Raw genomic sequence first — 12,798 nt, 5'->3', positions numbered from 1 at the left:
CATGTTCCCAACCCTATGGTAGCATTACTGTACTGTTTACCGAAGATCCACAAAAACCCTGTAGAAATGCGGCCTATCTCCTCAAACGAAAAACACCAACTGTAAATAATGGTCGGGTGGTTAGTAGAGGCGACGAAGGAATATCCCGTGACCCACGGGAAAAGCTTCAAAAACTCCGTGGATTATGTCAAACAGCTTGATGGATTTAAGGTAAGACGCGGGGAAATTTTAGTATCGTTCGACTGCAGCCCTTTTCCCTAGCGTACCCGTTGTAGAAGCTTCAAAAAACCTACACCGACACTTGATCGAAGTCATGCGCCACATCATCACATCGGGGCTTACCTTCTTGTTGCCGAAGTATGTATGAAGATTTTTTTCGCATTCAGGGGAAACATTTACAAGCAAACGTTTAGTTTAAGCATAGGCCGTAAACTTTCACCTCTTCTGGCGAATATTTACATGAGCGACTTTGAAGTTGAAATTAAATAAAAACTTTTCCTTTGAACATGGAAACGATACGTAGATGACATTTTCGCATCGGTGGAAGAACGCTACCTAGGCAAAACGCTCGACAGGCTGAATTCACACCACAATTCGATCATATTTCAAAAGAAGGTGGATGGAAAACTGCCTTTCCTGGACTTGGATATTACCAGGAAAGAAGACAACATCCTGAAATTTGGAATCTACCGCAAATCAACTTCCACTGACCGTTTCATAACGAGCGATTCGAATCATTTTGGTGCGAAAAACAAGCCGCCTTGCGTTCCATGACACATCGCCTTAGAATGGAAAGCGGCATCCTCCCCATCGAGAAAAAAATGGGTGGGTTGTATCTATGATACAACCGCAAGGTTGACGTGGGACTACCTTAGGTTAGCAATCATTCGTTTAAATTCTGGATTGAATGAAACAGTTTCCAAATTCAATTGAATTCAATGCTTTGTGAGTAAAAAGATTGTATATTGCCATGTAAGGTCAATCATGCATTGTGATAGATTATGTTCTTCGTTACAAGTAAATTTAATGTCGTACCTTTTACGTTTGGTATGATGCCTAGGAAAAAATATATGTACGGAAGAACTATCAAACGATTATTTTATTTTACATTTCCCTCTGAATTTTACATCTCTCAAGTGTACGTACTTCTCAAATCGCGAATTTGCTTGAAACTGGAAAGTTCATTCGCTTCTAGTGTCTGCACGATTTTCCCAGGTTCCTAAGTTTAGAAGGTCGTGTTAGGTCAGACATATTCCAGTCTGCAGAAGGCAAGCGAGGACAAAAGTACAGAGCCGATTTCCCCAGAAACATTGGTTTTGAAGTCTGTGTTAGGGAAACACATTTCAATCGGAACAAAACTACCCCCGATTTACATGTATCTGCAATGCCAATTTCCCCAAGCTCCTAGATTTCAAGTCTGTGTTAGGGAAACACATTTCAGTCGGAACAAAAATACCTCCGACTTGCATGAATTTGAAATGCCGATTTCCTCCAGAACACATTTCGGTGGGAACAAAAGCTCCCCCTACTTTCATGTGTTTGCAATGCCGATTTCTCCATCGCTGCTTGGGTTTGAAGTCTGTGTTAGGGAACATTTTTCGTTGAGAACAAAAGTCCCCCTACTTTCATGTATTTGCAATGTCGATTTCCCCAAGGCTGCTTGGTTTTGATGGCTGTGTTAGGGAAATCGTAAATCGGGCCAATCAAAACGAGGCAGTTAGGGCGTTTAGATAACGCCTAATATTTTACAGTTATTCAATTGTTTATCTAATGAAAAATAACATTTTGTTAGTTGCGATAGATGCGTAGAAATATTCCCTATCAATTGATGCAAACATCTTTCCGATCCAGTGAGATATGTTCGAGTTATAAGCATTCGAAATCTTGCATTTTTTCCTGCATGTTCTGTGTTCATGTTTTAATTTAACCCTCCATATATTCCGGTTAGACGTAGTCCCACGTCAAAAGAAAAAGAAAATATTTACAAAGCGGCCACAGTAAATGCTTAAGGGAAGGAATTTGTAGAAAGCAACACTACAACCGGAGATAGACGACATAAAGAGAATTACTTTGCCATTCGACCCCAAAACAACGAAATCCGGATTTATGAAATACCGTGCCGAGACTTCAGCTGAAAAGCTTATAAGGTAAAACTATTTTTTGACGTGGGACTATGTCTAACCGGAATATATAGAGGGTGTTGGGGCTGCAGTGGATTGTAATTGCGCCGGTCGTTAGTGTGCTCGCGTTCCCAGTGGGAACCAAGCCGGGTGGGAGCAGGAACCGCTGTGTTCCTTCCCAGGAGGGCAGCTGGGCCGGACTCCTTGGGTTGGCTTCGCCTCATGAAGCCAACGACGCAGTTGGACTGGACTAGCTTGGCTAGCAGCAACCGCTTTTACTCGAAGAGCCTTGAGAAAGGCTTTCCCAAGACTCTGTTAGAAAACTTTTACTCTTTTGGTGCGGCAGAAGTGGAGGATTGGATGTTCCGGCGGTCGGACGCAAACACTGGAGACTATCACGTTTTACACTATTTTATTCATGTTAACGTTTTCTCTTTGTATTTCAAATTTATAATTCACTTTGATCTTCACACTCTGATGGTTTGGTAGCGACTGATGCGCTCCGCTGCGGGCGCGTTACTTTTATTCGGTAGCACTGAAATGGTTTTCTTCTTGCCGGCGGTGCAGCTTCTTACTGCTAACTGTGCAGTTTCATTGCTGCTGCGACTGCTACAGCTGCTGCTGGTGATGATGTTTTTCTCCTACTCTGCTGATGGTCTCCAATGTTCACTGCACCACGGCTCACGCAAAACTGAATGCCGTGCCGCGACAAGCGTGCGTTTTTATGCCGTCGAGCACAGCGTGTTTTAGTGATGGCTGGCTCATAGTTGCGCTGTGGGAGGGGTAATCGTGGTTTGTGGTGTCGTGTGCAAATCATGCGTGCTACTAGATGCTGTCGCTTCAGTTCGGTTGGCGTAGAACTGAACAGAGGGTAAAATGAAAACCTGAACACAAAACATGCAGATTGAAAGATTTCGAATGCTTATAACTCGAACATTCCTTACCGGATCGGAAAGATGTTTGCATCAATTGATAGGGAATATATACAGCGATTATAGCGATCTAGCAACTTGATACCATGTTTATAGTACTCTTTCGGTAAAAATCAACTTTTTCCTCTTTTTTCCAAAAATGACTTTTTTCAAAAATTCATAACTTTGAACTACTAGATTATTGACGTAGAACTACGTCTTTCAGGAAGGGAGCCAAATCAGAAAACAGGTCAAATTTCTATGGAATAAAGTTAACGTCAATAACTATTTTCACTGTGAACGAATTCTCATGATTTGCATACCAATCGAATCGAAAATTCTCTAAGATTCGTTTGATATGCTATACATTACAATTCGCTAATCTCTAAACGGTTTAAATTCATGAAAACTGGAAAAACTTCCTTTTTTCCCATACATTTGTTCTGCCGATTTGTGTGCTAACCCTACCCGTATTTCTAATGCTTATAACTCGAACATTTCTTAACAGATCGGAAAGATGTTTGCATCAATTGTTCGACGCGTCTATCACAATTAATAAAATGATATTTTTAATGAGATGAACAATTGAATAACTGTGAAATTTCAAGCGTTATCTAAACGCCCTAACTGCCAAGGGTTGATTGGCTCGATTTAAGGTTTCCCCAACACAGACTTCAAAATCGATGTACCGGTAGAAATCCGCTTTGCAAATATACATGCAAGTCGAGGGTATTTTTGTTTCCATGTTTCCCTAACACGGACTTCAAAATCAATGTACCTGGGGGAATCCGCTTTGTCAAAACATGCAAGTCGGGGGTATTTTTTCCCACTGAGCTGTGTTTCCCTAACACGGACTAATGTGCCTGGGGGAATCTGCTTTGCAAATACATGCAAGTCGGGGGTATTTTTTGGTGTTGAGTACTTTTGTACTAGCTTGTCGTTGTGCAGACCGGAATATGTTTCCCTAAAACGTACGTTTGAATTGAGAAACCTGGGAAAATTGTCACTTCAGATACTAGAGGTGAATGAACTGTCGCGGTTCGAGAACTACGTAAACATGAGATATGCAATAATTTCAGAGGGAAATGTATAATACAATGATCGTTTGACAATTCTTCCGTTCACATATTTTGGTAGTCCTAGACATCATATTAAACGTAAAAGGACGTTCATCAAATTTAATTTAACGAAGAACATAATATATTATAAAAATTTCGATGCATTCTAAAATAATATTCGAAGTGTTAAACAAGTGGATTGCATAATATAATTGCGTAGTTCTACGTCGAAAACATGCGGTCGTGTCCTAGATACAACCCCTTACATTTTTTTCTCTATTAGAGTGACTTTCAACACATTTCAGCTGGTTCGTCACTTTTGCTTCCATTTTTGGAAGAATGTCGGGAGTGAGAATTGAACTCGTGATCTCTGCCTGAGAGGTATGGATGTTACCACTACGCCAGATCGCCTCCATACCTATTCAGATTATCGACATATCAAATTAAAGCCAATCGCCTGGTCTTTTTTGGAAAAATACTATACCTGCAGAAAATTCGAATCCTGCTCTAGTTATTAGTGATTGTATTCGTTTTTTATTGTTTTCATAGTGTCGGGACCAAAGGCGCTATATTTTTTTATATTTTTTTGTGGAAAGCTGAGGATCTTTCACATAACTTATGTCGAAACCAGAGAGGCGTTTTTTTTCGTTTTTTAGTTATGATTTTTAAAGTTAACCGATGGTTCGAAAAATGATTTTTTTCCTCTTTTCTCCTACACAAAAATTCATTACTTTTGATCTACTGGATTTTGATTTCGTAATTATATATTGTATTAGTTTTTTATAGTTTACATAGTTTCGGGACCAAGGATGCTGTATTTTTTATATTTTTTCTTGAAAACTGAGGTTTATTACATAACATATCCAAGTGGTTCTAGTGGTTCAAAAATTTAAAAAAAATTGAACAAAGTCATTTTTGGTAAAAAAATGAAAAATGATTTTTTGGACCATTGGTTAACTTTGAAAAATCATAACTCAAAATCGAAAACAAACGCCTCTCTGGTTTCGACATATGTTATGTGAAAAAATACAGCGCCTTTGGTCCCGAGACTATGAAAACAATAAAAAACGAATACAATCAATAATAACGAGAACAGAATTCCAATTTTCGGCAGGTATAGTATTTTTTCAAAAACCATTATCAAAAAAGGTGATTGACTTTAATTTGATATGACGATCATCTGAATCGGTCTAGTAGTTCAAAAGTTATGTATTTAAAAAAATAATTCATTTTTTCGAAAAAAAGAGGAAAAAGTTCATTTTTCGGACAACCAACCCTAAAATGGACATGGTCACTGTTAAGGAATGAAATAGTTATGCCAAGTTGGTCACCCTAACGTGATCCACACTGTTGTACTAAAGACAACACAGTCTTTCTCTTTCGCAACAATGATCGCTCGCTCGCTGGTTGCCAATAGGAGAATTGTTCTATATTCACCACTGACCATTGGTATCGTATAAAATACCAGTGGCAGTGGCAGTCAAGTCAGTCACAAATAGAACATCGGATAGATCACATCTCGAATTTATTAAACTCAGTTATAACCGTTTCGAAATACAGTGTTTCTTTGGACCGCGAAATCAAATAGTTTTTTTTCCAATTGTGGAATCCAACGGCTAGATCTAATCTTGAACATTTTTGGTCCTTCGAACCGGATGTTCGACCGGTGGACAGATTAGCCGTTGGATTAGTTTAGTGGAAAAAAGTAGTGAACAAAAACTTTCGAGTACAATCGTATTGTGCAGTGCACAATAGTATTGTGTTGTTCACAATAGTGGCACATATTGGCACAATTCTGGCCTTTGTGCAAGAACAATAGTGACTTTCATCACCATTGTGATATCCTGAAAAGGATCATTGTGGTAGAACAATAGTGATCAATAGAAAACACTAGTGAACTAAAGAAGCCAATAGTGAAGAATAGTGGTTTTCATCCCGATAAAAGTTTATCGGATAGTGCAACGATAGCAGGAAAGAGTGAGCAGGGTTCGACAGTCGCAGCGAATCACCGGATACGAAGCAGCAGAAGATCCTGAGGACCTGGACACGCAGTTTTGGATAATTGGCAGAGGGAAGTAGTTTTCCATGTGCATGGTTGGTCTGTGGTGTCGTCTTGCATGTGGCGTATACTTTCTCTCGAGTGAAATGAAATAAAGTTTAAATAAAACCTTCAAAGAAATTTCCATTGCATGCGAATTGTTTTTTGGGAAACTGTTGGTCCTTCATTTCACGCATATTGACGGTTGGTCTTGGTTTCTGCTGGCATTTTTCGGCTTGTTTGTTCGCTTGGTCGGTTCCCCTCGCTGAAGTCCGCTCGAATCGATTCTACATATTTTCAATATCGTTGATATTCCAATTCTCGAGAAACGTAAAAAATAACTACTGAATCATACGTCATAAAATTACTATCATTTGTTCCGATTATCTTTCGAATATTGTGTGAATTATTCCAAAGTACGAAAATGAGCAATGAGATGAAAGATTTGAAGAAGCAGCAACGACAGGTCCAGAACACATTCGACGCTGTGCAGCAGTTTATACGGAAGTTTAAACCAGAGAAGCATCAGTTGCAAATCCAAGTTAGACTGGAAATGTTGGAGTCAGCCATGAAGAAATTCTACGCCGTGAGAAGAAAATCAACCCTACAGAGTCTACAGTCCGATTTACAAACGTCATCATCCTCCTCTTCGAAGATACAACCGTCGGATCAATCGTGTGTGCAATCACGTGTCAAACTTCCAGAAATACGACTGCCAAGCTTTGGAGGCAAGACACGAGATTGGGTTACATTCCGAGATATGTTTAGAAGCCTCATCCATCGGAACGAACAGCTTACCGAAATGGATAAGTTCACGTATCTTCGGTCATCCCTCACAGGTGAAGCGCTCCAAGAGGTAAATTCCATAGAAATGTCAGCGGTCAATTATACAGTTGCGTGGGAAGTGTTGGAAACCCGGTACGAAAACAAGAAGCTTATCGTCAAGGCTCACCTAGATGCACTATTTGCAGAGGAACCAATGAAGAGGGAGAATTACGAAGCATTGAATCATCTTCTCAGCGAATACGATCGAAACTTACAAATGCTGGAAAAGATTGGTGAAGCTCCATCTAACTGAAGTACAATTTTAGTGTACATGGTATGCTCTAGACTCGATCCTGTAACTCTCCGCCACTGGGAATCGCATCACAGCTCAAAGGATGTGCCCAGTTATGATGAATTGACGGCTTTCCTCCGTGCACATTGTTCAGTACTACAATCCATAACACCCGCTAAGTATCAGCAAATTGAAATCAAGAAAACGAAATTAGCCACTAGTCATACGTTCATTCAATCAGCGAATCGGTGTCCGTTTTGTGGAGAAAGTCCGCACTCAGCATTTAAGTGTCAAAGGTTTCTGGCTTTGAGAATACCTGAGCGGTATGACAAGGTGAAACGAAATGGGCTATGCTTGAATTGTTTCTCTTCCTGACATCTAGTTCGAGCTTGTACAAGTGGAGTTCGTCGTCAATGCAAACAAAAACATCACACCTTACTGCATATGGAATCAACAAATAGAAATGTATCATCGTCGTAACAAAGTACTTTGGTCGCACGATCACAAAATAGAACACCACCAGCGAACAAGCAACAAACACAGTCACTTGCCCAGAACCAGACAACACGTACACCACTTCCTGGACCCAGTACAAATTCATTTCCCATCACAAACACGAATTCGCTTCTACACAATCACTCGCCACCCACCACAGATCCAATTCCATTCGAGCACACTAATGAATTGTCAGCAACCATGCTGACTCCTTTGCGCCAAGTTCTACTATCTACTGCCTTGATTCGAGTGACAGATCCACATGGAAATACTCACTTAGCGAGGGCATTATTGGACTCCTGCTCGGAGTATTGCTTTATAACGACAAACCTTTCGCAAAAACTAAGACTGACGGAAGCGGTCAGTCACCTGTCTGTTGCAGGAATAGGAGGTTTTACTGTACGATCTACTAAAATGGTAGAGGCATTTGTTGGTCCCCGTTCTACCAGCATTTCGCCATACACTGAAAGTTTGCAGATGCATGTTCTTTCAAAACTCACGTCGAAGCTACCGACCCAATCGATTGATGTGAATCAACTATCATTTCCGAACGACATCACTCTGGCGGACCCTCAGTTCTTCAAACCTGGTGCCATCGATATTATAATAGGACACTATTACGATCTTTTAGACAACGGCAGAATCAAATTATCGGAAAATGGTCCCATACTCCAGAAGACCGTTTTCGGCTGGGTTGTCTCAGGTCGCATGTCAGAGAAAAGCGTGGATAATCGCAAAACGGTGTCTCATCCTTGTTCGAATGTCGAACTACGCGAATTACTGACAAATTTCTGGGAGTTAGAATCATGCAAAAGCACAAGCATCTTTTCTGTTGAGGAAACCATGTGCGAGGAGATTTACGATTGCACAACCGTTCGTGATGTTGATGGAAAATTCATCGTTACTCTTCCCAAGAAAGAGCACATAATCAGGCAGTTGGGAGATTCACATGATATCGCATTGAGGAGGTTCCATGGTATCGAAAAGCGTTTTGCAGCAGACAATAATTTGAAGACTCAATATACCGAATTCATCGAAGAATACTTGGCAATGGGACATATGATAGAAGCGCCTGACGAAGATTCCAGACAGCCTTTGTACCATTTACCGCATCATGCTATCATAAAACCCGACAGCACCACGACCAAGCTACGGGTCGTATTCGACGCTTCCTGTCGCACTTCAACAGGAGTCTCGCTAAACGACGGACTCATGGTTGGACCAGTTGTGCAGGAGGATTTACTCTCCATCGTATTACGATTTCGATTCCGAAGGTTCGCTATCATAGCCGATATTGCGAAAATGTATCGCATGGTGAAGTTGAATTCAGCAGATCAGCCACTCCAGCGCATTCTCTGGAGAAATTCTGCCAACGAACCGGTAACCACCTTCCAGCTGACGACAGTCACATATGGCACAACCTCCGCACCATACCTGGCGACGAAGTGCATTCAACGGTTGGCGAATGATGCAAAACACACACATCCTTTAGCAGCAGAGGTGGCTCGGAATGATTTTTATGTAGATGATCTTCTGAGTGGTACAGACAGCATCGAAACTGGAAAGCAACTTGTCTGCCAACTCATCGATATGTTCAACTCTGCCGGATTCAGTTTGAGAAAGTGGAGCTCTAACAATTTGGAGCTTATCGATGATGTTCCTTCAGAACTTCGCGATAATCGCTCAACCTTTGAGATTGATTCATCGTCTACTGTGAAAACCCTAGGGCTTATTTGGGAACCATCCGTCGATAAATTCAATTACGCCATACCTCGTTGGAGCTCTGAACCTACAATCACCAAGAGAGTTGTTGGGGGTCTTTGTAGCCACTTGGTTACGCGTTCGCTTACTAAGCGATCGATCGTGAGTTCAAACTCAGGACCCTCAATTGACCATCTTTGTGTTGTTATAGAATAACTACGTCCAAGCAACCATCATCAGCGATGGAGATCGATCCACGGTCGAAATAAGATCGATTTTTCCATATAACTGCTCTGCTCTGCAAGAAACATCGGGCTACTGTTCTATAAATAACCCAACAATGATCAATATCAACTGTCTCCGCTGTCCGGTCTGCTGAACAATGGAAGAACAGAAAGAATACCCTTACGCCTAAATGGCTACTACTGTGTAATTTACCATAATGTAATGGAACAGAAAAACCTAACGCCTAAAAATGGCTACTGTGTAATTTACAATTTATAGAAACATAAACATATGTACATGTACACGATTAAAACTCGCCTCTGTTACAGATAAAATGCTAATGGGCCTAATAATAAATAAATGGGATAAAAAAAGAGAGTTGTTTTGGGAGACATAGCTCGCATTTTTGACCCACTTGGTCTCATCGGTCCTGTAGTGGTACTGGCGAAAATATTTTTACAAGAGCTGTGGAAACTAAAGGGTGATTGGGATGAGCCATTATCCGTCAGTCATCAGGAGTTCTGGTTAACGTACCGCAGAAATTTAACTGCCCTCGAGTCACTCAAGGTTCCTCGATGGATTGGATTTACCAGTGATGCGAGCCACGTGGAAGTCCACGGCTTCTGTGACGCATCAGAAGCAGCGTATGGTGCGTGTCTATATTTACGCTGCACCTCACTTGATGGATCAGTTAGCGTTCGTCTCATCACGGCCAAATCAAAAGTTGCGCCAATAGAAGATATCAATCGAAAAAAGAAAAAACAAACCATCCCACGTTTAGAACTATCATCCGCTTTATTGCTGAGCCATTTATACGAGAAGGTTCGCAAAAGTATACAAATCCCGTCCCATGCATATTTTTGGACCGATTCGATGATAGTGAAGTGCTGGTTATCATCGCTTCCGTCTCGTTGGCAAATCTTCGTAGCCAATCGAGTTTCGGAGATACAGCATATCACGAAGGACGGATGCTGGAATCATATAGCTGGCGAAAATAATCCCGCCGACATCATCTCACGCGGAATGATTCCCGCTCAATTACAATACCAATCTGGTTTGAAGGTCCACTTTGGCTGCGCTTCGATCGATCCTTGTGGCCGATATCTACTGACACCATGTCAGAAGGAGATGAAGCTCTATTGGAGGAAAGGTCTACCACGACTCTCGCTACTCACAATCAATCTACGAACGAGTTGATTCTTCTACGATCCTCATTTCCTGAACTAGTCAGATTAATAGCATTGATTCGCCGATTCATCCTGAACGCAAAAACGAAGGGACGTAACAGTAGACATGTCGGTTTGCTGACGCATACAGAGCATGAAGATGCCTTGCAAGTTTTAATCCGCTTAGCTCAACGGGAGAGTTTCCCGACTGAATTGAAAGACCTCTCCCACGCTCGTTCGATTAATCAATCATCGAAAATCACATCTTTGAATCCCATTCTGGTCGACGGTATAATACGCGTGGGCGGGCGGCTGGCAAACGCACCAGTGTCCGAAAACAGGAAACACCCCATGATTTTACATCACCAGCATCCATTGACTAAACTAATTATGGAACATTACCATCGTAAGCATTTCCACGCTGGCCAGCAATTCTTGATCGCCTCGGTTCGGGAGCGTTATTGGCCGACGAATGTTCGCAGTCTCGCTCGCAAAGTCGTTTTCGAGTGCACATCATGTTTCCGTAACAAACCTACGGTTCACCAGCAACTGATGGCAGATCTCCCAGCAGATCGTGTAAACCCCGCAGCAGCATTTATCAAGACAGGGGTAGATTTTTGTGGTCCCTTCTTTATACGCTATCCTGGTCGTCGTAGCACATCAATAAAATGCTACGTGTCAATCTTCGTCTGCCTGACGACGAAAGCAGTGCACATGGAGGTGGTTGCTGACCTCACAACCCAGGCATTCCTCGGAGCCCTTAAGCGGTTCGTTTCTATACGTGGAAAACCGTCAGTCATCACCTGCGACAACGCCACCAATTTTGTTGGAGCCAATCGAGAGCTGGAACTACTTCGACTGCAGTTGTGCAATCAACAATTTCAACATACTGTTACTCGCGACTGTGAAACTGAAGGGATCCAGTTTAAATTTATCCCACCAAGATCTCCAAACTTCGGCGGACTGTGGGAGGCCGCCGTAAAATCGTTCAAAACGCAGTTTCGTAAAACGATTGGATCCAGAGTTTTAACATATGACGAGATACACACCGTGGTACAGCAGTTAGCAGCAATTTTGAACTCTCGTCCTTTAACGCCACTCAGCAACGACCCCAACGACTATGAGGCCTTAACACCAGGGCATTTCATAGCGGGAAGACCTCTTGTGTCAATTCCCTCACCAGATTTGCAGGAAATTCCTGAGAATCGCTTATTCTTGTGGCAGAAGTCGCAAAGTTATGTACAACAGATTTGGCGGAAATGGAAAACACACTACGATGGTCTGTTCAAGAGAGGCATCTCAAAAATTTGTGTGCTTCCAGTTCGAGACAACTTCTCACCACCAATAGCAGAAGAGTGTAAACCTCTTCCATCGTAGGTGCTTCGGCACCGCGGAGACTTCCTAATGGAAGTTCTCCGCCGTTCAGTTAAGTATTTGTTTCATTGTATATTTCAAAAAGCTCAAGGAATGTTCATCCACCATAGACAGATTTCTCCAGGTCCCGAGTGGGACGATCACCCGCGTGGTATCATCATTTAGTTAACAGTTCACACCAGACCGTCAATTGTATTTCGGTGAAGGTCTACAGCATGTTTCTCCATTACTCTCGTGCATGTTCCATCCAAGGCAATCTTACTACCCTAACCAGCAAGAAGATACAATAAATTATCTCGTAGCAGAATCGTGGCAGTTTGTTGAATATTCCTCCATCCGAGCATTGGTACCATTGCTCGGACAGCTGTATTCGCTCACGACAGGTCATCAGAAGGACTGGCCATCTTACCCTGAAGTCCATGTCATCGCAGTCAGCATCGTATGAAATCCACAAGGCAGCTCATAATCATCAAGCATCCATTCAGTCGTCGTCAATGTCATTGGTGCCTAGGGCACTCGCGGAGGCCAGGAGGCCTCCGCACCAGGCAAGTCTCGTTAGCATTCAAATTTACTTGATAAAAAGCGCGTATCATTTGTTCCAGTATTGATCCATCGTCACCCGCATCAGTGGAAATTGCCCAGGAGAACATGTT

The 12,798-nt window shown here is 42.0% G+C and overlaps 3 protein-coding genes across 3 annotated transcripts; all 3 read left to right on the top strand.

The window, feature by feature from the left end:
• The first annotated feature begins 6,551 nt into the window (after positions 1 to 6,551).
• LOC129766302 (uncharacterized) lies at positions 6,552 to 7,205 on the top strand. Its single transcript, XM_055766824.1, has one exon. It carries the CDS (start codon positions 6,552 to 6,554, stop codon positions 7,203 to 7,205), a length of 654 nt encoding a protein of 217 aa, XP_055622799.1.
• Positions 7,206 to 8,093: 888 nt separating this feature from the next.
• LOC129766301 (uncharacterized) lies at positions 8,094 to 10,802 on the top strand. Its single transcript, XM_055766823.1, has 2 exons — positions 8,094 to 9,485; positions 9,981 to 10,802. The coding sequence occupies exons 1-2, from the start codon at positions 8,094 to 8,096 to the stop codon at positions 10,800 to 10,802; spliced, it is 2,214 nt and encodes a 737-aa protein (XP_055622798.1).
• A 320-nt stretch (positions 10,803 to 11,122) lies between these two features.
• On the top strand, positions 11,123 to 12,148 carry LOC129766300 (uncharacterized). Its single transcript, XM_055766822.1, has one exon. The coding sequence runs from the start codon at positions 11,123 to 11,125 to the stop codon at positions 12,146 to 12,148; it is 1,026 nt and encodes a 341-aa protein (XP_055622797.1).
• Positions 12,149 to 12,798: the final 650 nt, after the last annotated feature.

Source organism: Toxorhynchites rutilus, chromosome 2, assembly GCF_029784135.1.
Source record: "Toxorhynchites rutilus septentrionalis strain SRP chromosome 2, ASM2978413v1, whole genome shotgun sequence".
Taxonomy (NCBI): domain Eukaryota; kingdom Metazoa; phylum Arthropoda; class Insecta; order Diptera; family Culicidae; genus Toxorhynchites; species Toxorhynchites rutilus.
Note: the sequence above shows the minus strand (reverse complement) of the source record. Positions and strands in the feature narration are given on the sequence as shown.